Raw genomic sequence first — 23014 nt, 5'->3', positions numbered from 1 at the left:
AGGCTCCCACAGCAAGCTGTTGCAGCTTGCAGAGTGGTGACTCTTTCCCCAAAGGGAATCTATTAACTTAAAAGTGAAAACCTTTCCAGCTTGCCAGTCCTATTGGTAATGAAACCATTTAATAGGCATGTGCCAGCCGTATTTACTGATACACACAGTTGTGCATTACTATGTTGCAGGACCTTAGTTAAAATTTTGCTTTAAATATTTCATTAGCTTGTGGCTGAAGATTTATAAAATCACATCTCTAAAAGATTCCTGCATAGATTTTTAGATGTATAGTCTAAATATTCAGTTTTAGCCTTAAATGCTTAGATCTTCAGACATATAGTTTTTACAATAAATTCTTCAAAAAACCATCATTATCCTAAATACACATTTTAATTACTATAGTACAAAAACTGGCTTCCAAAGTCTTCCTGTGCTTTCTAGCCATCCTTATTCTCTTTTCACCCCCTGCTGCTGAGGAGAGCCCTTTAAAGGGTCAACATTCCTCTTTTTCCAGATAACTGGACAAATGAGTTCCCCCTTTCTGACTATTTGAAGAACTAGTTTTAAGAGAATCCTCCACCAAAATCAGTACCTTACTAAAGTATAAAATCCTTTGATATGCCTGAAATATTTGGAAATATATTTTAACATAAACTTATAGTGAAATTTCATAAACATGAACTTGTTATGAAAATCTTACAAAAGAATTTAGTGTTCCATTTTCCTAAAAGCAATGAACTTTGTTCTGAACATGCTAAACTTCTCTGACTGATTAATTTTGAAATATTATCTTTGTTTCTGTGAGTTCAAACATGTAGTAGTGTGGAATGATTACTTTATGAAGGCTTAGGAGTATATTTAAAACATAGAATCGGTTTAGAAATACTGATGAAGAAAATGTAAAACAGAGGAGATCATGGCCAAGGGAGTCATTAGCCTTCTTGCTGGAAGGAGGTGCAGTGAGAATATCCTTTGAACTAAGACTGCAGATTTGTTATTTTTTAGTCGCTAGGAATCATTTTTCACCTTTATTGTTCGTGATCATCTCCGGCTTTCCCTTTTATATTTGAACTCACTTCAAACCTTTCTCTTTGATTAAATGAACTCTGTTTTATTTTAATTTTAAATCAGCCCAGCATTTTGAAAGTGATTTAACTACAGCTAATGCAAAAAACTGCTGTGCTTTTTATCTCTTTAAAGGAGCCATGCATCTTGTCACTGTCACCTCTGAATCTTACAGGAGAGGGCTGGACACTTCAGATTTGGGGAAATTTGGCCTGGGGGAGTGATGGGGTCATTTGGCTACTAGTATTATTGGTTCACAATCCTGCTGGTAGGACATAACAAGTGTGGTTCTGAGGGGTCTGTTTCGGGACCAGTTCTGTTCAATATCTTCATCAACGATTTAGATATTGGCATAGAGAGTACGCTTATTAAGTTTGCAGATGATACCAAGCTGGGAGGGGTTACAACTGCTTTAGAGAATAGGGTCATAATTCAAAATGATCTGGACATGATAGGATGAAGTTTATTAAGGACAAATGCAAAGTACTCCGCTTAGGAAGGAACAATCCATTTCAGACAGACAGAATGGGAAGCGACAGTCTAGGAAGGAGTACTGCAGAAAGGGATCTAGTGGACCACAAGCTAAATATAAGTCGACAGTGTGACACTGTTGAAAAAAAAGCAAACATGATTCTGGGACTCATTAACAGGAGTGTTGTGAGCAAGACATGAAAAGTCATTCTTCCACTCTACTCTGCGTTGATTAGGCCTCAATTGGAGTCACCATATTTCAAGAAAGATGTGGAGAAATTGGAGAGGGTCCAGAAAAGAACAAGAAGAATGATTAAAAGTCTAGAGAACATGACCATGAAGGAACACTGAAAGAACTGGGCTTGTTAAGTTTGGAAAGGAGCAGACTGAGAGGGATCATGACAGCGGTTTTCAGGTATCTAAAAGGGTGTCACAAAGAGGAGGGAGAAAAATTGTTCTCCGTGGCCTCTGAGGATAGGACAAGAAGCAATGGGCTTAAATTGCAGCAAGGGAGGTTTAGGTTGGATATTAGGAAAAACTTTCTAACTGTCAGGGTGGTTAAACACTGGAATAAGTTGCGTAGGAAGGTTGTGGAATCTCCATCTCTGGAGATATTTAAGAGTAGGTTAGATAAACATCTATCAGGGATGGATCTAGATGGTACTGGGTCCTGTCGTGAGGGCAGGGGACTGGATTCGATGGCCTTTTGTGGTTCCTTCCAGTTCTAGTGTTCTATGATTAGTAACAAAGGCAGGTGGAGACCAGAATGTGTTTGTGTTTTAACAGGCAGGCTGCTGGAGTCAGAGCTACTAAACTAGGGCTGGTTCACACACAGACATTCAATGCATGCTAAGGGTGTGAACAGTTAACCAGTGATGCTTAACGGGTGCTGCTTACCAGTTCCAGTTAACAGTTAACTAGTAGGGGCTGGAGCAGCTCCTCACTTGTCATGGGCAGAGAGCTGCTCCAGCCCTATGTGTGGGGGTGGAAGGAGGCTACAGTGGACAGGGGCTGTTCCAGCCCACATCCCCTTTAATCAGTTAACTGGTTAAACATAATGTTTAACCAGTTAACCAATTAAATGGGATTTCACATGCCTAGTGCATGCTTGTATGCTGAATGGGAGTATCCAGACAAAGAGCAGTTCAAGGCACATAGCTTGGCTGTCTAGGCAGTCACTCAATCTCTTACTAGTCTGATTTGCATCCTGGAATGTGACAGTCTCCTATAGTAACCCTGCTGTGTGGCCATTCAAATTTGGACTAGAACAAACTCTACATTGTGTCACAGAGACGACTTTTCCGATACCTGTAGAGTTTTAACCTTTTATTTTATTGACTGATTGCCTCATCAGTGACTATTAATATGGAAAGATTATGTATTCATTTCTGGAAGAAATTACAGGAAGTCCGCAGAGTTATGACATAATGCGTTCCTCAGAATTGTATTACAAGTTGATACCACTTTTCCCATAGGAAACAATGGTACAAAAGGGAGACTGTTTCCTGAACCAAGACTTGATGCACTATTGCAATAACACATATTTTTGTACTAAATTAATTATAGATGACTGATGTAACAAGAACAATCTATAGATTTGGTAAACAACATTCAAATAAACATTATAAAATCACATATGCCTCAGCTTTCCAGAACAGAGGTAGAGGGGGTGCCTTGCAGTCATTTGTCTCATTGGCTTCCATGGTCAGGGTAGTTTGTTGCTAAGTAGCCCTGATTCTTGTTTTTGATTCGGCGAGCTTGGGGCTGGAAGCCAATCAGAAAGCCAGTCAGAAAGCTTGAACTATGAAATCAGTGATTGGCTGAGCCTCAGCCAGGGATATATGCTGTTCTCCCTACAAACTTTCGTCATAACAGCGAAATGAGCTTTGTAGAGGTGAAATGGGCAATCAATTGAAAAGGATCATAAGTGGCATCTGATGTAAGTCGGACATCACAAGTCCAGGACTCCTTGTACTAAGGATTGTTGTTCATACTCTTTTTTGCCACCAAAGTTTATGCTTCTTTCCTAAGTATGAATACACTAATGTTATTCCTGTCCCACATATGTTTGTCTCTGTCCATGGTTTGATTTTTTTGTTGTTGTTTTTTAAAGAATCATGCTTCACTCTCCTTTGCTTCTGTGTATCCACAAGACATAACAAGAACAAGAAGAAGGCCTCCAGCAATTGGGTGGATCCGGAATGGAGGATTCATGGAAGGACATGGACAAGAACCGCACAACAAAGGATGGCATGGAAAAATTGCTTGAATCCTTCTCAGATAAAATATATGTGCAAGTAGCATGTCTTATTTCCTTTGATTCTGAATCAGTGATTTCTTTCTATATTGGGAATATGATATGCAAATATTTCCCTTTTTATATAGCAGAGCTGATGTCAGTGTCTAGCATATGCCTATCCAATCTACTTAAAAATAAAAGCTTATTACTTTTCTTCATAAACCTGTTCAAAATAATTTTTAGTGCAGCTCAACTATTTAGTTTAGTTTGGTACATTTTGATACAGTTTGTTCTGAGCAAGTCATGTCCACTATTCTAATATGACATGAAATGTGATAGAAAAATCTATGATCGATTATATGACCAGGACAAAGAGATATGAGAAGAAAGCAATGCGGGAGAACAGATATCCATCACTTTTTAGCAATGAGACTAAAAGAAAGCAGCTAGTCATATTATAGAATTTGAAGTTAATGTAGCACATCTTTTTGCCATGTGTAGGTAAACACTCTATGCATTAGACAGTTTGTCTTTCACAGACAGACCGATTTAGTATGAAAAGTAGATTCTGAAGTATGGGTTTGAAGCGTACAAAATAAATAATTGTTTTGTTAATTTGAAAATAGTGTGTTATGTAGTAAAGGTTACTTTCTAGCTGCCTGACTACAGCTTATTAAAATTGTTTTAAGCTAATAAAATATTTTATAATTTACAGTTTAAAAATAGCATAATATTAAATATAGAAGCAGAAAGATCAAAACATGTCAATTAGAATAAAACAGCAAACAAGCCTACTGGTTTTTTAATGTCAAATTAAACTGTTTTTTGTTCTTAGATAGAAATTCATATTTCAAACGAAAATAATAATAGATCAAATTTTGGTATCAGTGATGCGAATGTGTGTTTTGCTATCAGCATCTGTGGAACTAAGTTCTAGCCTTTGAGCTGAATCCATTCCATCTAATCACATATATCTGTCTGCCTTTCTCTATAAAATGTAATCTATATAGCCAGGAGATAAATTGCATTGGACATCACCGACTCTAACCACAAATCCGTTTCCATTGGAATTTATTCCAACTTTCTAAATCCTTTGAAAAAGCGTCAACAAGCTATTATATACATATATATATATTCCTTTAAGATAATATACTCAACCTATTAGAGAAACACTTTCATCCCCTCCCAAATTACAGGATGGACAATACTAGAGCCTTGAAGCTAGCTATCATCTCTCATGATGCATCATGTATCATGACCATGCATTTGAGTTCTATGGCATTTGAAAAATCAAAAATTCGGTTCTAGTCCTCATCGGTTCTCTCAGGAAAGAGCCCTGAACTACACCAGAATCTGACAAAACATGAAGCATATTAAAATTAATTTAAGGATCTTATCTTATTATGGGTTTTATAAATGAATATTAAATTGCATAAAATGTATAATTTTGCATTAACATGCTATGAACACTATAATGATACATATGTGCAGAACTCAGCCCGATGGGCAAGATGGGCCCTTGACCTTATCCTTGCTCCATTGACATGTATATGGACATGGGTGGGAAATGAGCAGAGCCCATTTGTTTTGTCGCCTGTTGCATATGATGAGAGAGACTGTTTCTTATATAAACTTCTCAACAGAGAGGCACAGGAGATGGGATGTCCTGCTCAGCAGAAGAGATATTGGGCAACCAGTTGTGGTTCCCTGAACCTATGGATTAGTTTATGCCAGCTACAGACACAGCATTAGTCGGAGCATCCCAGAGGCTGCTCTAACATACACTACTGGCAAATGGATCCTTTGATGCACAACTGGCATAAGTTCCAATGTTATCTACAGAACTTTGCCATGACCTTTGCTCAGGGCAATACAAATAGTCTGGAGCATAATTGTAAATCCGGTCTCAAGTCTATTAAGTGGATAGCGATATCTGTGGTTATTTGTCCTAATTTCTAAATATTGTGTAAAACCTCAGCCTGACTTGGCAAAACGGTGACCTCATTAGCTTTGCCAATCTAAATAAAGACCTCTGGAGTACATTCTGTTGATTTTTTTGACTACTGCTGTACTCTGTTAACCACATGTTTTCAGAGAACTATCTATGATGACTTTAAGACCTTTCTTGAGGGTAACAGCTAATTTAGATCCCTTCTTTTTATACAGATTGTTGGGATTACATTTTATAATATATATTTTTGTTACCGAATATTATGAGGTCCCTTTTTAACTCTTCACAATCTTCTTGGGACTAAACTATCCTAGAGTAATTTTGTATCTGCAAATGTTTTCACCTAACTGTTCACCCCTCTTCCAGAACATGTTATTGAATAGCATTGGTTCTAGTATCAATTCTTAGGGCCCCACCATTTACCTTTCTCTACTATGAAAACTGACCTACCCTCTGTTTTGTATCTTTTAACCAGTTACTGATTCATGAGAGGACCTTCCCTCTTATCCCATGACATCATGCTTTGCTTAAAAGCCTTTTCTAAAGGACCTTGTCAAAGACTTTCTGAAAGTCAAAATATGCTATATTAACTGACTCCTGCTATTGCCCCAAAATGGATGGGTGAGGAGAGGTGTTAACTCCAGTGTCCTGGTGAAATTCCAATTTGAGTAATTACAGTCTCCTTGTTTAAGCTTCCTCATTTTCAACTGCTTACAGAATTCTACATTTCCTACCATAAATTGTTGTATAATGGTACTGCGAACCATTAAACAGATGCTAATTTTGACCCCAGAGATTATTGTATCTCAGCAGTAGAGGAAGTGTGTGTGTGTGTGTTTTAAAGCATTTGGGACAATAAGATGCAAAATGCTATATACATGAAAGATTGTTAGTATCAGCTCTGTTATGTAGCCCATCTAGATATGTATTGTAATTTAAGACTATATACACACTGTAGGCATGGGGTGAAATTCTAGCATTTTTGGACTCGGGGAATTTGCCATTAATTTCAGTGGGGGGCAATATTTCATCCTATAATATTTTAAACATAGCTATCAATTTAGCTAGTTAGACAAGTGGTTCTTCTGAAATATGTTAGATGCATTCAGATTGAAGTAATCTGTTATGAAGTAAAATAAGATTTGGATCCCATGCCATTTCTACTTTTGGCTATAAGTAATATTTACTCGTCATAACTCCTTGGTAACATTTTAATACTTATTGCCTATTTAGAGCTTTGTATGTTCAAAGCATTGTATAGGAATAAAGGTGACTGCTTCTGTTTCCATCTGTACAATTGGGATAATAATATTTACCCACATTACAAAGGACAAATAATTATAGGATTAATTTTGGGCTGAGCTGCAATCTCATGTCATAGCTGGTCTTAGAACTCAATATTTTTTATGCTAATCCTGTGATCATTCATCCAGTCATGCAACAACCCTCTTCCTGCTTTATTTTTAATGCTAATAAGGCCATTGCTTGTCAATTTTCATGTTTTCCAATAGAATCAATTAAGATGTAACTTTTTTTTCCTTTTGTATTTCTATAACATAACTGCTAGGCCTTGCCTTGTGGAACTTAATTGTGAATGAACCAAATCTCTCAAAAACACAAACGTCCAATGCATCAAGGCTGAGACGTTGAAAGCTACACTTCAGCTTGTTGTATATTTTTACAGTTGCGTCAGAACTTCCTGAAAAACAGGGCTTTAAAACGGAAGTGCTGACAAAACTTTAAACTACAGCAGTGCAAATGGCGCTGCAATAATTTATGATCTACAGGCAGCTCTTGGGTTTATTATCACTATGACAAATGCACTGTCATTGTTAATAGGATATTTCCCAGCAAGGACGACTTGTTATGCAAGCCAGGTTCAGTATGTCATGCAGCATGATAGCAATAAAGTCTACAAGAATTTGTAATGAACTTCAATTACTAATAGATTATGGTTAATGGGAAATATGTGCAGTAAAGATATGGGTTTTTATATGCGCCTTCTGGTACTCTACAAGGCAATGATTTATGATACAATTTATGTTAACATTCTCCAGTATGAAAAAGCCTAAATTGGTAGAAAGCTGCTTCATCCATAACAAATATTTAAGATAATTTTGCACATCATGTAAATGAAGATATAAAATTAGATATTAATCCATTTCATTTTCGCATTTGTATTTTTATTAATATGAAGACTTTGCCCTATGTGTAATGACATTAAAAATCTCATCATGAGCTGCAAGCATGAATTACGTGAATGTTGTGAAAATGACGATAGCATCTCAGATGCAAACGCAGTTGTTCAAATTGCAGCTGTAATTAACTAGCATGCTTAAATTATACATGAAAATATTCTAAAGTGACAGACATGAGGATGCTCAGACAAATAGATTTGGAATGGAACTGAGCCAATTTGTGGGAGCTGAGGTCCCTTTAAGCAGGAGCAGTGTTTTGGAGGCCAAATACAGCTGGAAGGAAGGATAATTTGGAACCAGCCTTTTTGCTCTTTCCCTATGTCTTGCTCAATCAGTACAAGTTCCTTTGGAGCTACTGCCACCCAGTAACATCCTTCTTACCAAAAACCAAACCTGTGGTAGGAGCCATTTCTGGGAATGATCACATCATACAGCACAAATACCCCAAGCCTGGTTATTGGCCGGAGGGGGCCCGACAGTTGGCCATTTTGCCAATATTATGAGAAAGAAATTCCACTAACTCTTACCCTTTCTGGGATTAAACGCATAAACTCTGGAAGGTGGGGAGAAATCTGGCTATTTAACCAAAATGCTTCAGCAGAGCCACAGCCAATCAGAGAGGAACCTGCTAGAAAGACGTATCAAGCTACACTTGGCTGGAAATATTTGCTTTTAGTTTCCGAAAAATGTACTTGGCCAAATAAATGGGAGTGCAAGTTTGTGCCTTCTAGGCAGGCCCGCCAACCTCGATGAGGGGGACACAGGGCAACTGCCCCAGTGCCCAGAGATTCAAAGGGCCCAGGGCTCCTGACCATCAGCACTGCATCTGCATCTGCAGCATTGGCAGTGGCCAGAGCCCTGTGCTCTTTAAATAACTGCTGGAGACCCACATGATGCACTTCTGGGGGGGGGGGGGGGCACTGAGGGCTGGTTGACCCAGCCCTGCCCCTTCTGCCTCAGAGCCCACCATTTCTGGATGTGCAACAACATTCCCTCTTCCCCCCGCACCTTGCTCAGAGGCCCAGCAAGATTGTCGGTCCCCTTTCTTCTAGGTATATAGATAACGGAGGGGTCTGTTTCCCCTTGGATTTACAAAATTGAGGTACTCCTGCTTTGAGCAGGGGTTCGGGCTAGACGACCTCCTGAGGTCTCTTCCATCCCTAATCTTCTATTAGTCTGTTCTGTGATACTAAGTTTTGCACTCGTGTAGCTACTTTGACTGACGTGGACGTGCTTATGATTTGTGTGCGTAAGAAAGGGATCAGGGCCTACTCTGCAAACTTGTTTAAGCCAAAGTGAGAGTGTAAACAGAAGAAAGTGCAGGAGAATCTTCCTCTGCAAAGCTATTCTGGAAAAAAATACCTGTCCTTTGGTACAATCTATTCTATTCCCAAGGCAAACAATTAGACATGGCAGAGAACGGAACTCAGCTAAGTTAACATTTCCTCATAAATCTCAAGTGGCGGGATGTCGTCTTGTGTGTAATAAAACAGTACTATTCTGCTGCCCAATTAATGGCCCCACTTGTCTGCCTCTAGGCAGAAATGGGATGTAGTTTGAGAGGCATGAAAAATCACTTCCAACTTTAGCGAAACAGCAAGTCCCAACCTGGGTTCCTTTCTCTTCCAGCAGTATTTGTCCTGCAGCTTCTCTTGTAACCCCTCTCGGCCCAGCGGCCACTGTTTGGTCCAGCTGCACTTCCTCCCTTGGAGTTCCCTCAGCACCTCCTTCCCTTTTAGCAGTCAGCCCACACTGAGTTGCTCCGGAAGCCTTTAAAGTCAGTCTCCTGTTGGAGCATGTACAGCAGGGCTGTGGGGTAGGGCCCTCTCAGCCAGCAGGGACAAGGTAACTCTGTCAGCTCCAGTGTGGGGTTGGTACACCCCATCACAGTCCCCTTTATGCTCAATGGGTCTAATCTCACTTGTTCCTGTTAACAGAGGTGATTGGAAATATAGATGGAAGTTTAATAATGTAATGTACTCTATATTTAAAAACAAACAAACCCTGAAATCTCCTCAATAAATGGAACATGCCAGAAACTGTATTCCTGTTTGCAAGGAATTTTCTTAGCGTTAAGTGACCCATCCTAGAGAGTCCTTTCTTTTTGAGTAAATTCTGCTGCCAAGTAAGAACCAAAGAAAAAAGGCAAGATTGTACAAAACACACTCCTTCCTTGTCTCTTGAAGAAAAGAAAGTTGTCGCATCCTTTTCAGGTGGATGTAGGAATTGAAAGGGGCCACTGCTCTCCACCCCTTTTCCTGATCATTAGGGTGAGTGAAGAGGGGGCAAACAGGGAGGCTTTGGGGGGCAAGAGGCAGCATAGGCCCTTCTGTTGTGTTTGTGGGAGGAACGGAACTCCACAGAGTCTGTCAAAGGGATCAGTTCTCTGCTGCTTCAACAAATCCATCAGAGTTCCATAGAATCATAGGACAGAAGAGAACCTTTAGAACTTAACTTCATTTACAAGCTTGATTCCTAACAGAGGTATGAATAAAGACTGGCTGGATGGCCTGCTACATTCCATATCCTAATGACTTAAAAAACCAAACAATGGATACTTAAGAACAATTACTACCTTCTTTATCTTCATGTAGCATGGACACTCTAAGGGTACGTCTACACTAGCCCCCTAGATCAATCTAGGGAGGCTAATGAGGGTGACCGGAATTGCAAATCAAGCCCGGGATTTAAATATCCCACACTTTATTTGCATGTTCCCGGCTGGTCACCATTTTAGAAATTGACTAGCCCGAAGTAACTGCCTTCATCTACATGTAGCAGTGAAACGGGATTCCAGAATAAAGCCCCTAAATCGAATTAGGTGGTAAACCTCATTCCACGAGGAATACCACCTGATTCGATTTAGAGCTTTATTCCGGAATCCTGTTTCGCTGCCGCATGTAGATGCGGGCAGTTACTTAGGGCTAGTCAATTTCTAAAATGACGACCAGCCAGGAACATGCAAATCAAACGTGGGGTATTTAAATCCCGGGCTTGATTTGCAATTCCGGTCACCCTCATTAGCCTCGCTAGATCGATCTAGGGGGCTAGTGTAGACATACCCTAATTGACTATTTCTTTCCCCTTTTTTTCACTTTTCTTTATCCTTCTTTTTCCTTCACTCTTTTCTCCCATCCTCTATTTATTTAGAAACTGGACCTTTAATAACTCCAGTTATCTGAAGAAGTTGGTTGTGCCCACAAAAGCTCATGATAGACTACATGTTTTGTTAGTCTCTAAGGTGCTGCTAGACTATTTATTGTTTTTTAAGTTTTTCCAATGACAGACTATCCGTCTGAAATGATAGGCATTTGTCTAGTCCACTCTTAAAAATATCCAATGATGGTGACTCCACAACCTCTGTAGGCAGTTTATTCCAGTGCTTAACTATCCCGACAAGACGTTTTTCTTAATGTCCAACTTAAACCTCCCTTGCTGCAACTTAAACCCATTGCTGCTTCTATCCTCAAGAGTCTGAAGAAAGTCAATTTTCATTATTTTTGTAACAACCTTTTGTGTACTTGAAAACTATTGTGCCCCTTTATAGTCTTCTCTTCTGCAGATTAAACAATCCCAGTTTTTCAATCTTTCCTTATAGGTCTAAATTTTTATTCATTTTTGTTGCTCCCCTCTGGACTTTCTTTAATTTGTTCACATCCTGCTTGAAGTGTGGTTCCCAGCACTGGACACAGTATTCCAGTTGAGGTTTAAGTGTTGCAGAATACTGCAGAAGAATTACTTCGTGTGTCTTGCTTACAAAAGTCCTGCTAATCACTGACCTGACAAAAGGGGGGCAAAAGAGGGCAGTTGCCTTGGGGCCCAGTCATTCAGAGCTACTGGGGCAGCAGCAGCTGGAGCCCCGGCCCCTTTAAATTGTCGCTGGAGGGCCATGCCCCATGTTCCATGCAGCTCTGAGAGTTGCGGGGGGCGGGGAGCACACCACCTCCGGGTGGCATGGAAGGTTGGCTGCCCCCAACCTCACCCCTTCTGCATGAGGCCCTAGCCTTTCCAGGAGTGCAGATCTGCCCCTCCTCCCCGCCTCGCTGCCCAGAGGCCCGGGCAGGCTATTGGCTCCCCTGCTAATACGTTCCAGAATAATGTTTACTTTTCTTGGTAACAGTGTTACACCATTGACTCCTATTTAGTTTGTAATCTATTATGACCTCTCTATGCCATTATCTAAATCATCAATGAAGCTATTGAACAGAACCAGACCCAAAACTAGTTCCTGTGGGACCCTACTTGATATGCCCATTCAGCTTAGCTGTGAAGCACAGATAACTACTCTCGTGGAATGATTTTTCCAATTAATTATGTACTTGCCCTGTAGGAGCACCAAGGAGGTGGTATGTCCATTGTTTGTTTATGAGATGGTCATGCAAGACAGTGTAAAAATTGAACTAAAGTCAAAATATACTAGAGATGATGACTCCATGGGTGTTCTAGCCCTGGAGCACCCACGAAGAAAAAATGAGTGGGTGCTTAGCACCTTCTGCAGCACCTTCTCCACCCACACTCACACTTGCCAGTGGTCCCTGGCAATCAGCTCTTCCCTCTCTTTCCCCATGCCTCCTCAACACTGTGAAGTGGATGTTCTGTGGGATGCAGCAGGCATCAAGGGAGGAAGATGATCAAGGATGGGGTGCGCTTGGGGGAGAGGGTGGGAAGAGGTGGGAAAGAGGTCAGGTGGGAGTGTAATAGTGCCAGGAAGAGGTGGGGTGAGGCTGGAGTCTGGGGTGGAGTTGGGGCAGGAAGAGGTGGGACAAGGCAGGACAGGAGTGGAGGCTTGGTGGAAAGAGTGGAGTGGGGGTGAAGTACCCCTGGGGAAAATTAGAAGCCAGTGAAATATACCACATCTACCCCTTCCCTCATCAACAAAGCCTGTTACCCTGCCAGATACATACAATCTGGCTGGCATACACTCAACAGACTGGACTTTGTGCCTCTCTCCAAACCTGTGCCTACAGATCAGTTTACACATAGGCTACATCTAGACTGCAGCCTTTTTTCACAAAAGCTTATGTAAATGAAGTGCAGAGTAGACTATCACCGTGCTTCATTTGCATAATTAATTAGCATCCGTTTTTGCACAAGAGGCTTTTGCTCAAAAAGGAGCTATGTAGACAGCTCCTTTTTGTGCAAAACCTCCTTCTTGCGCGAGAGCCGTTCTTCCTGGAAAAATGAGAAAGAATGGCTCTTGCACAAGAGGGGGTTTTTGTGCAAAAAGGAGCCGTCAACACAGCTCCTTTTTGCGCAAAAGCTTCTTTCACAAAAATGACCCCTAATTAATTCTGCAAATGAAGCGCAATATTCTACTCTGCACTTCATTTACATAAGCTTTTGTGGAAAAAGGCTGCAATCTAGATGTAGCCCTAGAGTTCTTCTGGAAGTACTTTAACAAAAACAAACAAACAAACAAACAAACAAAAAAACCCACCAACCAACCAGCCAACCAAAACAGGAAAAGGCCATGTCATCTGGAGTACTCCCTTAAGAAAAAACTTAGTTCATTAACCTCTTCTTCTCTTCTGCTTTGTCTTAACCCCTTCTCTTTCATTCCCATCTTATTGGTTTCAGTATTGCATCTAAAAAAAAACAAAAAACCACTTGCTGCAAAGAGGGGCAATGCAAATGGTGAGGGGGGATGGGACAGGAGAGATGAAAAAGATGGACATTTCATCTTAGAGAAGAAAGAAGTAAGGAGGGCTATGAAAGAGATTATAAAATCTAGAACTGGTTGGAGAAAGTGAACAGGGAAACATCATTTACTCTTCACATACTCGGCTACCCCCTGAAGCTCCTCAACAAATTAGAGGTCACCCAATGAAATTACTAGGCAGCAAGTGTAAAGCAAACAAAAGGAAGTACTTTTTCACACACGAGTTCCACCTAATGTATCACTGAAGTGGACATACCACCGATAACAGATGACAACTGGCTTAAATCTTTCAACTATTGTACATTAGCAATGCATTCTGCATTGTTTCTCAAGGGGAGATTTCCTTCCCCCCCTCTTTTAGCATGTCATAGTGTTGTGGGATATATTTAGATCTGCTAACACCAGCATCTTGTGTACATTCTGCTATATAAAACTGGTAGTAGTCTCTGTTCAGTCCAGCAGCTGAGAAATAGAGTAGGCACATTCTAAAATACACTAGGATTAATATTTGATCACTAGATGTATAGATGTAAAACAATTCACACCGACATGACTATAAATTGCTGTTAATGCCTGATACACTTCCTACTAAATCGCCCATCACCTCAAATATTTGATATAGCTATATTGAATTGGCTGTATATACAAAATTAAAGATCCCATTTTGCAGCTAAAACATTATCTACTGTAAACCATTTCAATATTGAATCAAGTTCACCTGCCTCACTGAATGAACAGAGTATTCAAGCTATTAAATTCACTCATGCAACTATATTGTATTCCACTAAGCACCATGCCTTATATAGCACAGTAGCTAGTGAAACCATGAAATCATTTAGCAAAATAAATTAATCAACTACTGAAGTGAAGACAGTGATGTTCAGGGACGGGATTTAGGATGAAATCACTTTGTCAGCATTGGGAAGCATGGAAAAGTCCTCCAGGATATGTCTATACTATAGCCAGGAGTGTGCTTGAGCTAAAAATACAAACATAGCAGCAGGACTGCTGACAGAATCAGGCCCCTGAGCAAGGAGGGACACCCCAGCTCTGGGCTCCAGAAGGGACAAGGCTGGGGGCTAGTCTTCTCCAACCAGACTTCGGTTCTGCCTGGCCCATGCCGGGCAGGATTTTGGCAGCAATTTAAAGGGCCCAGGGCTGTGGACAGTACAGCTGTTGTGATAGTGGTGGCTGGGAGTCTCAACCCCTTTTGAATTGATGGGCCCTGGGGCAGTTGCCGCTTTCCTCCCCCATTGGAAGCCCTGTATAGCCGTGCAGATGAGGGGAGTTAGGCAGTGATTTGGCCTCGGCATACAAACTTGCCCAACCCCCCAGATACATATTCAGCCTCTGTGCCTGGGCTACACGGCTATTTTTAGCCTGCTACCATCAGGGCTGATCCACAACATTTTGGCACCTAAGTCGGGGAGCTCAAATGACACCCCCATGCCCACATGGGCCAAAACTTTGAAAGGTCTCAATTCTGTCCTCTTCCTGGTCTACTCCTCTCATGGTACTGCAGAGAGAATACATATGTACTAGCAGCAGACACAATTTTCTACACTCTGGGTCCTAGTGGTGCCCTCCCACAGTCTGGCACCTGAGGCAGCTGCCTCAGTTCGCCTCATGGTAAGGCCAGCCCTGGCTACCTTAAGCAGAACTAGTGCATGTCTGTCTGCCCGAGCTGGGAAGCATTTTCTTAGCTTCCTTGTAGATGTATTTCAAGTCAGACATGGCTCTATGTCTTCAGACAACTTCAAAAAAAAAAAAAAAAGCCCCTTCTTGATGAATAGCTTATAACGTAGCTGCCATTAGGCCAGAACCAGTCCTGGTGCACCTTTGTTGAAAACAAGAAGAACCCCACTGAGGTCAAATCTGTTTGGGCTTTTAAGTTTTATTTTTACATTTTGTGAGTTATGGAGGACACCACACACACACAGTCTTTGTTACACAAGAGTAAAAACACATAAAAACAAATAAGGAAAAGTGAAAATGTAAATATGAGAGACGGTTTTAATTTAAAAGATCAGCAGCAACTCATCCCTATGGAGAAGGTGCAGGCTACCGTACTCTCTGATCCACTGCTTCAGAGATCTGGGCATCCAATATAATGAGTCAATGCAGCTTGCGTGCATAGAAGTTACAACTGCCATTGCCCATGGAGCTTCTTCATTTTGAGAAATGGACTACAGCTTTTCCTCTCCAGAATCAGTTGTGTATATGCCTCAGAGTCATAGGGAAGGGAAGTTACAAGTGAAACAAAATGGCTACGTCTAGACTACATCCCTTTTTCGGAAAAGGGACGTAAATTAGATGTATCGCAATTGCTAATGAAGCGGGGATTTAAATCTCCCGCACTTCATTAGCATAAAAATGGCTGCCTTATGAAATAAGGGATAAGGGATCTTTCAAAATAGGCTTTATTTTTTGAAAGATCAGCGTCTAGACTGGCGCTTTTCTCCGACAAAGCTCTGTGCCAAAAATAAGTGGCAGCCATTTTTATGCTAATGAAGTACGGAAGATTTAAATCCCTCCTTCATTAGCAATTGCGATATGTCTAATTTACATCCCTTTTCCAAAAAAGGGATGTAGTCTAGACATAGCCAATAAGGGTACGTCTAGACTACAGGGTTTTGTCGACAGAAGTTTTGTCGACAGATACTGTCGATAAAACTTCTGTCGACATAGAGCGTCTAGACACATTCAGTTCTGTCGACAAAGCAAGCTTCTTTGTCGACAAAACCCTGTAGTCTAGACGCAACCCTACAGGCAATAACACCTTCTGTCGACAGAACTCTGTCGACAGAAGGTGTTATGCCTCGTAAAATGAGGTTTACCAGCGTCGACAAAACTGCTGAGTTCTGTCGACGTTATGTCGACAGAACTCAGCGGTAGTGTAGACGCTGGTGTAGTTTTGTCGACAAAAGTCCACTTTTGTCGACAAAACTCAGTAGTCTAGACACACCCTAAGTGTGGAAATTCATGAACAGGAGAGCAGTGGTATGAGATGGTGTTGCCTACTAGAGGGCAGCAGACCCTTGCAACTAATGCCTGCCAAAGATAACCAGAAATATGTTGTTTTGAGACATTTTCATAACAACTTGAAAACCGCATCAGTAGCAGAGGAACCAACCCCAGGATCAATAGTGATAGGGGAAGAGTTTTGTAAGCTACACTGAGGGATGGTACTGGGGATTTCCAAACAGACTTAATTTTAAAGAAATGTTGTGGCTGGATAGTATATTTAAATCATAATGAAAGCAGTCCAAGGTCATTGTTACTCCTTACCCATCCATCAGAAATGTATTGTTTTGTATTTGAGTGGCTTTGATTAATGGTGCCAGTTACATATATGCTGATTATAGAACTGCCATATAATAAAGTATAACTTGCTAAATAACCAGTTATGTATTAATATATTTTTGAAGGATTAGTAGTGTTAGTGTGCATTTGTAATCATAGCTATTAATAATAATTTCCTGTTTCTAAGGACATACTCCAGTAAGCTTAATTTTCAGCGTATGAAACACATACAGATATTTAAGTGGTTAGCTATTTGTATGGGAGCACTTGTTTTTGGACTGAGAAATCCAGGAGAACTTAGTCATGGTTCTATCACTATTGCACTCAAGCTGTTATTAAAGAAAACCTTTCCACCTTTTTCTTCGCTGCATTCAGGTTTTTTGAGTTCTTCCATTATTTCATTTTTCAGATCAAGAGGAGCAGTTTTACTAAAATAGCAGGTTTCTGTCAAAAAATCCAACAGCAGCTCCCCCTCTTTGTTTCCTGCAATAAAACAACTGGTTATGTCCATAGTGGATGGAAGTTCATAGATCTGATACTTCAGCCCTATTATATCAAGTTGCTCTTTGATGTCAGCAGATGAAACATATAAGCAAAGATCATTTAGAGGTAAGCGAGGTCCATATTTCTTCCACAGCTGTGCCCAGCCGCTGGTTCCTGGCAGAGAAATCATATTAAAACCTCTTAAAAAGAAGAGTATTTAGTTTCAGATGTATTATTCTAAGCATTATAGTCCCAACTCTGAGCTGAACCTTTCAGAGGCCCAGCCTAGGAGATACAGCTCAGGACATGGGAGCACAGATGCTATATTGAAAACTAAATGGGTGGAACCACAGTGGAGCCAATGCAGTCTTGGTGGTAATGGGGGGGTGAGGGAGGAGAAAGGAAAAATGCAGAACACAGAGATCTACACCCCTTGACTCTGCTTCCCTTTTATCAATGCACAGTGGGGCTTGAAGGAAAGCATAGGATGGATTCACCCGCAAAATCCCCACTCACAAGGCAGCTTGTGAGGCCTCAGGGAGGATTCAGCTGGGAACCTCCTTATGCAAAAATTCATTAAAGGCCTGATCCTGTTGCTACTACTATCAATGACAAAACTGCTACGAGGCAGGATTGGGTCCTTACTAGGGCTATCTAGAAGACTTGTGTCTGAAAAAATATAAGGATTATCCATTAATGTTAAGGCTTTTAAATGTTGGGTTGTATCTGATATTTATAGGGTTAGGCTGTACAAGTTGTTGAGAGCCCAGAGTAAAGGATTGTGCAGAACCACACCATTTATGGCTAGGGCAAAATTCTTCCTTGGAGCTGCTTACGGTACAGTGTGAGTATGGCTGCTGCTACATCCCTTCAGTCCCATTATATGGGCAGGCAGGGGACAAAGGCTGGTCCTTGCCCACTTCCCCTTTGCAGGGTAGACAGATAAATTGGGTCCTGCAATTTTGGCTGGGTCTTATTCAGACTGTATAAGGGGAAGGGAGGAAAGGCTCCTATAGCCTTCCCCAATCCTGCACATGCATGTAAGGACGAGCCACAGGATGGCCCATAGTGATCACAAGTTTGTACATACATACATTTTTACAGCAACAACCTACTTTCAATGAACAAGGTACCAAGACAGTGGACATTAGAAAAAGAACAGCCAGGGAAGCCGAAGACAATGCAGGACTGATTTCTTTCTTCTCTCTAGTCTCAATTCCATGATTCAGCATTTCCAGTGTAAATCATTTATAAAAAGGATGACACTACCCTGAGTAGGTGGGCTGGAAGTAAATACAGGTCTAATTGAAGACCTGCTGAGAGACAGGACTCTAAACTCCCTTAACTAATAAACCATTCTCAAAAACTGGCTTTATCGGTGAAGTTACGTACAGTATAATAAATACTCCAGTGCTTTAGAGGAGACTCTGATGATATTTTTTCACCTGTTTGAAAATGAGTGTAGAACACTAATTGCAGAAAAGTTGCTGCTTTCAGTGTTCAGTGACTTGGTGCCATTTCTGAGCTGTGCAATTATACCCTACCTGAGTGAAGCATTATTCTAATAGCTCTCTGTAGGTGCAACATATGGCACTACTGTTGTTTTCAAGATAATGTAAATGGAATGGGGGCTTTTTGATTTGCGATTAAAAAAATTACAGTTTAGCTCTTGTAGTTCTCCCGGTCTCTCAAAACATACAGAGTGGGGAAAATTGAAACCTTCCTGGGGTGACCTTTTTATAAATGCTTTTGCCTATTTATTGTCCTGTAACTTTCCCATCTCACCATTCCTTATCTGTTTCATTCCCTCTCTAGTTCTTCTCCTTCCCTTAGTTTTTTTTTTATTATTATTATTATTATTATTATTCTCTGCTATTCTAAGCTGCCTCTGATTCAGTTTTTTTCTTTTCCTTGTTGGTTCCATTGTTTTCTGCTCTTCTCTGTTCTTCCTTTCCTTGCCACCAGTTTGCCTCTCTGGAGTAACAGGCCACTCTAGTTTTGTAATTCCACCCTAGAGACTCTTGTTCTGACTTAGGCTAGAGGACTGGCCTATCAAAAATTGTGTGACATAACTCAGATTGCAGAAACATCAATCGTTACCATGCACATAGTTTTCTGAGGGCAGTCTACACATGCTGGCAGATCGACATAGCTGTAATCAATGCAGCAGCTGGAGATTTAGTGGGTCTGGTGAAGACATGCTAAATAGATAGAGAACACTCTCCCATCCATTTGTGTTTTCCACCTTTTTGAGAAGTGTAAAGGAATCAATGGGAGACACTCGCTCGCTGACACAGCACAATATAGCCAATGTGTAGCTCTAAATACGTCGACTTCAGTTACATTCTTCACGTAATTGAAGCTAGGTAAGTTAGATTGATTTTTATGAGGGTAGTGTAGGCCTAATAGTACTAATTATGGATGTGGATTGACTCATGCAATTGTGAATTATGAGTTGCATTTTCAAAGAGAAATTCAATAAGGAATTAGACCATGAACAAAACTGCAACAATGTATGAGGACTGCAAATATCTTCTGCAATTAGTTCAAATTTGTAAAAGTTTCTTTTGACTGTGTTCAGCCCCCATTTTGTGTCTGCCTCCCATGAATGTTCTAGTGAACATGTTCACTTGCAACTTGAAGGGAGTCAAGTAAATATCCCAGAACATTCATGGACAAGAAATTTCAAATTTAAATTCGTGAGTATCTGCACGGAACCTGATTTCAAGAGCTATTCTTACGGAATCAGGGGGCTGAAACGTGTTACTTGTGTGCATAATCAAAACTATTGTAATTTTAAATATGGAATACTTACATGGAACAGCTTGCTAACAAGCTACCAGCCAAAAATGTTTCACAAACAATTTTGAACAGTGAATTTCTGTATTGTCTGTAAAAACACAATTTTCTCAAACACAAAAAGGGATGAGCACCATTCTTTAAAATATATATTACAAGTTTGCTCAAATCTAAAGAGGTCCAGTTCCTCAAAGGTAGTTAGCTGCCTAGGGGCCCTGCTGAAGCAATCGTAGATTAATATTTACATGTCTTAGCATTGATTACATCTTACTATATCCTAGCATCATAAAATCCCATATACCTATGTGGGAAAATTTCCCAGAGAGTTATGTTAGACTCCAGTCATGGTAACACTAACATATTCATATTCATCTTATGTCACCGTACTGTAGAATTCTAATTTATTCTATGTTACCAGATTGCTACTGAATCGATCATACGGTATTTTCTATGTGAAATGGCCAATCTAATTCTGCAGATGAGATTTTTCCACAAAATGATGATATTAAGGAAATGGGCAGTTAAAGGGGAAAATAGACCATATGTCCACCAACACCTGTTATATGGCACAATAGAGCACCACTGCTGCTGTTTACTTAATGCCACATGTATCTAGGAGTTACCAGTCTCTCTGCTTCATCCTAATGCATGCATAGCTTCCTTGATATCAGTCGCATGATTCACTTGAGTAAGGGTGTCAGGATCAAGCCTGTTTGGTTCATTGTCTGTCTATTATGAGTTTATCATGATCCTTGTTGGTTTCATAGAAGGTATTGCAAAGAGAGACGTTGTGGTCAGAGAGAAAAAAAATTGACAACGTTTCCAAGATTCTGATTTGTGCATTTCAAAAAACTCTGTTTTTGTGGGCTTTGACATATAGGCTACGTCTACACTGCAGGCTTCTTGCTCAAGAACTGTTTTGCACCAGAGTTCTTGTGCAAAAGGTCTTCCACAAGAGCGCGTCCACACTGCCTTGTGCTTTTGCTCAAGAGATGTGCTTTTGCGCAAGCGCGTCCATGGCAGTGTGGACGCTCTCTTGTGCAAGAAAGTTCTGGTGGCCATTTTAGCCATAGGGGTTTCTTGTACAAGAAATTCATGTTGCTTGTCTACACTGCCTTCTTGTGGAAGAGCTCTTGCGCAAGACGAATTATTCCTCATGGGAAGAGGAATATCTCTTCCGTAAGAAGCCCTGTTTTGTGACGCTGTACTGTAAATTTACTTGCGCAAGAATGTGCGTGCAAGTCTAGGCACCCAGCAAGTTTTTGCACAAGAACAGCTGTTCTTGTGCAACAAGCCTGAAGTGTAGACATAGCCATACAGTCTACTGTATATAAAACACAGATCTCATATACACACAGAAGCTCCCCCCTCCCCCCCATAAATGCCTGTCTTGTGGGCTGATAGTTCACTAAGCTAGAAGCTTAAGATCTACAGGACAGAAATTAAAGTAATGGAGAACTGGTCTGTAATGAACATACATGCATGCACACATGAACTTGCACAGACCTCAGAGATGTGCATTCAGTTCTGGACTGAGTGTGGAAAGAACCCACTTAAAATCACCTACCTGAGACGAGAATAATGAGCAGCTTAGCTTTAGCTTCCAGGAGACTGTGAAAGTATTGAATAGTCGCAGGGATATCTTTTACATAGTAGAGCATCTGGAAAGGAAAAGAAATATTTTAAAGCAAATACTCCAAGCCTGAGAGCTTTCCTTAGAGACTGATGGCAAATGCAGAGGTGTGAGCAGCCCCTGTGTGAAGCCAGAAAGCAGGCAGAAAATGAGCAGACAGTGGAAGCAGCCATGGGAGGGTGCCCCTAAGAGGAAACTGATGCTGTAGCTACACTAGAGAGCTTACAGCACCAATGAAGCTGCACTACTGCAGTTTTCAATGTGGCCACTCTAAGCGGATGGGAGAGAGCTCTGTCAGTTTCATTACTCCAGCCCTGGCAAGCGGCAATATCTATGTTGGCAGGAGCAGCTTTCAGCAACTCCTGTTATGTTGTATAGAGATGGAAAAAAATGCCTTGAAATAAGGGACTGTTAGCAACCCTAAAAGTTGGCTCATAAATAACTCAAGTGGGTTTACTACAAGCCCTGAGAAAGAGGCATCAGTTAGTTGCTTAGATCCACAATTTAGTCCCTGGTCCCCCCTTTGCTCCAGTAAGTAAGCTGCCACAGCCCTTAACTTGGTGCAGAGGAGGAAGTTACCAGCTCCAACTCAACTCTGAGGGCCAACATGATGTGGGGGAGTGCAGTGTATAAACTCTTCCCACGTCCCATGCATTTGCATGAGAGGAAGTGGCTGCTCTCATTCAGCAGCAATATGGGTACCCTGGACAGAGGAGTGAGGGGATGTCCTATGCCCTCTTTCACCTTACCTAGGTGTGTTGGGCAAGTGATGATCTTGCCCAAAGTGTTTTGTTCAGGTTTGCATTGAATATCTTTTTAAAAAAAACAAAACAAGAACTTCTATATAATTGCTGAAAGTTTTACTGGTGACACCATTTCTAGCCAATAAAAATAGGATGTGTCCAGAATAATGTAAGTTATGTACAATACACAGAGTGACTTCGGGATCAGACTTTATGAGTACTGTAGCATTTCTGCTCACCTGAGAGATCTCCATCACAGTGTGGGGAGTTTACTCTGCTGTGACTAGGGGTTTGGAACGGGTCCCATATGAGGAGAGATTAAAGAGATTGGGACTTTTCATCTTGGAAAAGAGGAGATTAAGGGGGGATATGATAGAGGCATATAAAATCATGAATGGTGTGGAGAAAGTGAATAAGGAAAAGTTATTTACTTGTTCCCATAATATAAGAACTAGGGGCCATCAAGTGAAATTAATGGG

The 23014-nt window shown here is 40.8% G+C and overlaps 1 protein-coding gene across 6 annotated transcripts in view; it reads right to left on the bottom strand.

Annotated features, from left to right (window-relative positions):
- Positions 1-23014, bottom strand: part of HNMT (histamine N-methyltransferase) — a 99073-nt gene that overhangs the window by 48347 nt on the left and 27712 nt on the right. For 5 of the 6 annotated variants that reach the window (XM_075933307.1, XM_006117044.4, XM_006117043.4 and 2 more), the window contains 2 exons: positions 21727-21820; positions 15449-17534 (listed from right to left, as the gene is read on the bottom strand). In XM_075933307.1, coding sequence (XP_075789422.1) covers positions 17179-17534; positions 21727-21820 — 450 coding nt within the window. In that variant the 3' untranslated portion in view covers positions 15449-17178. Of the gene's footprint in view, positions 1-15448; positions 17535-21726; positions 21821-23014 lie in introns of those variants that run through there. The other variant, XM_025181642.2, reaches the window with a different exon arrangement.

This window comes from Pelodiscus sinensis, chromosome 7 (genome assembly GCF_049634645.1).
Source record: "Pelodiscus sinensis isolate JC-2024 chromosome 7, ASM4963464v1, whole genome shotgun sequence".
Taxonomy (NCBI): Eukaryota; Metazoa; Chordata; order Testudines; family Trionychidae; genus Pelodiscus; species Pelodiscus sinensis.
Note: the sequence above shows the minus strand (reverse complement) of the source record. Positions and strands in the feature narration are given on the sequence as shown.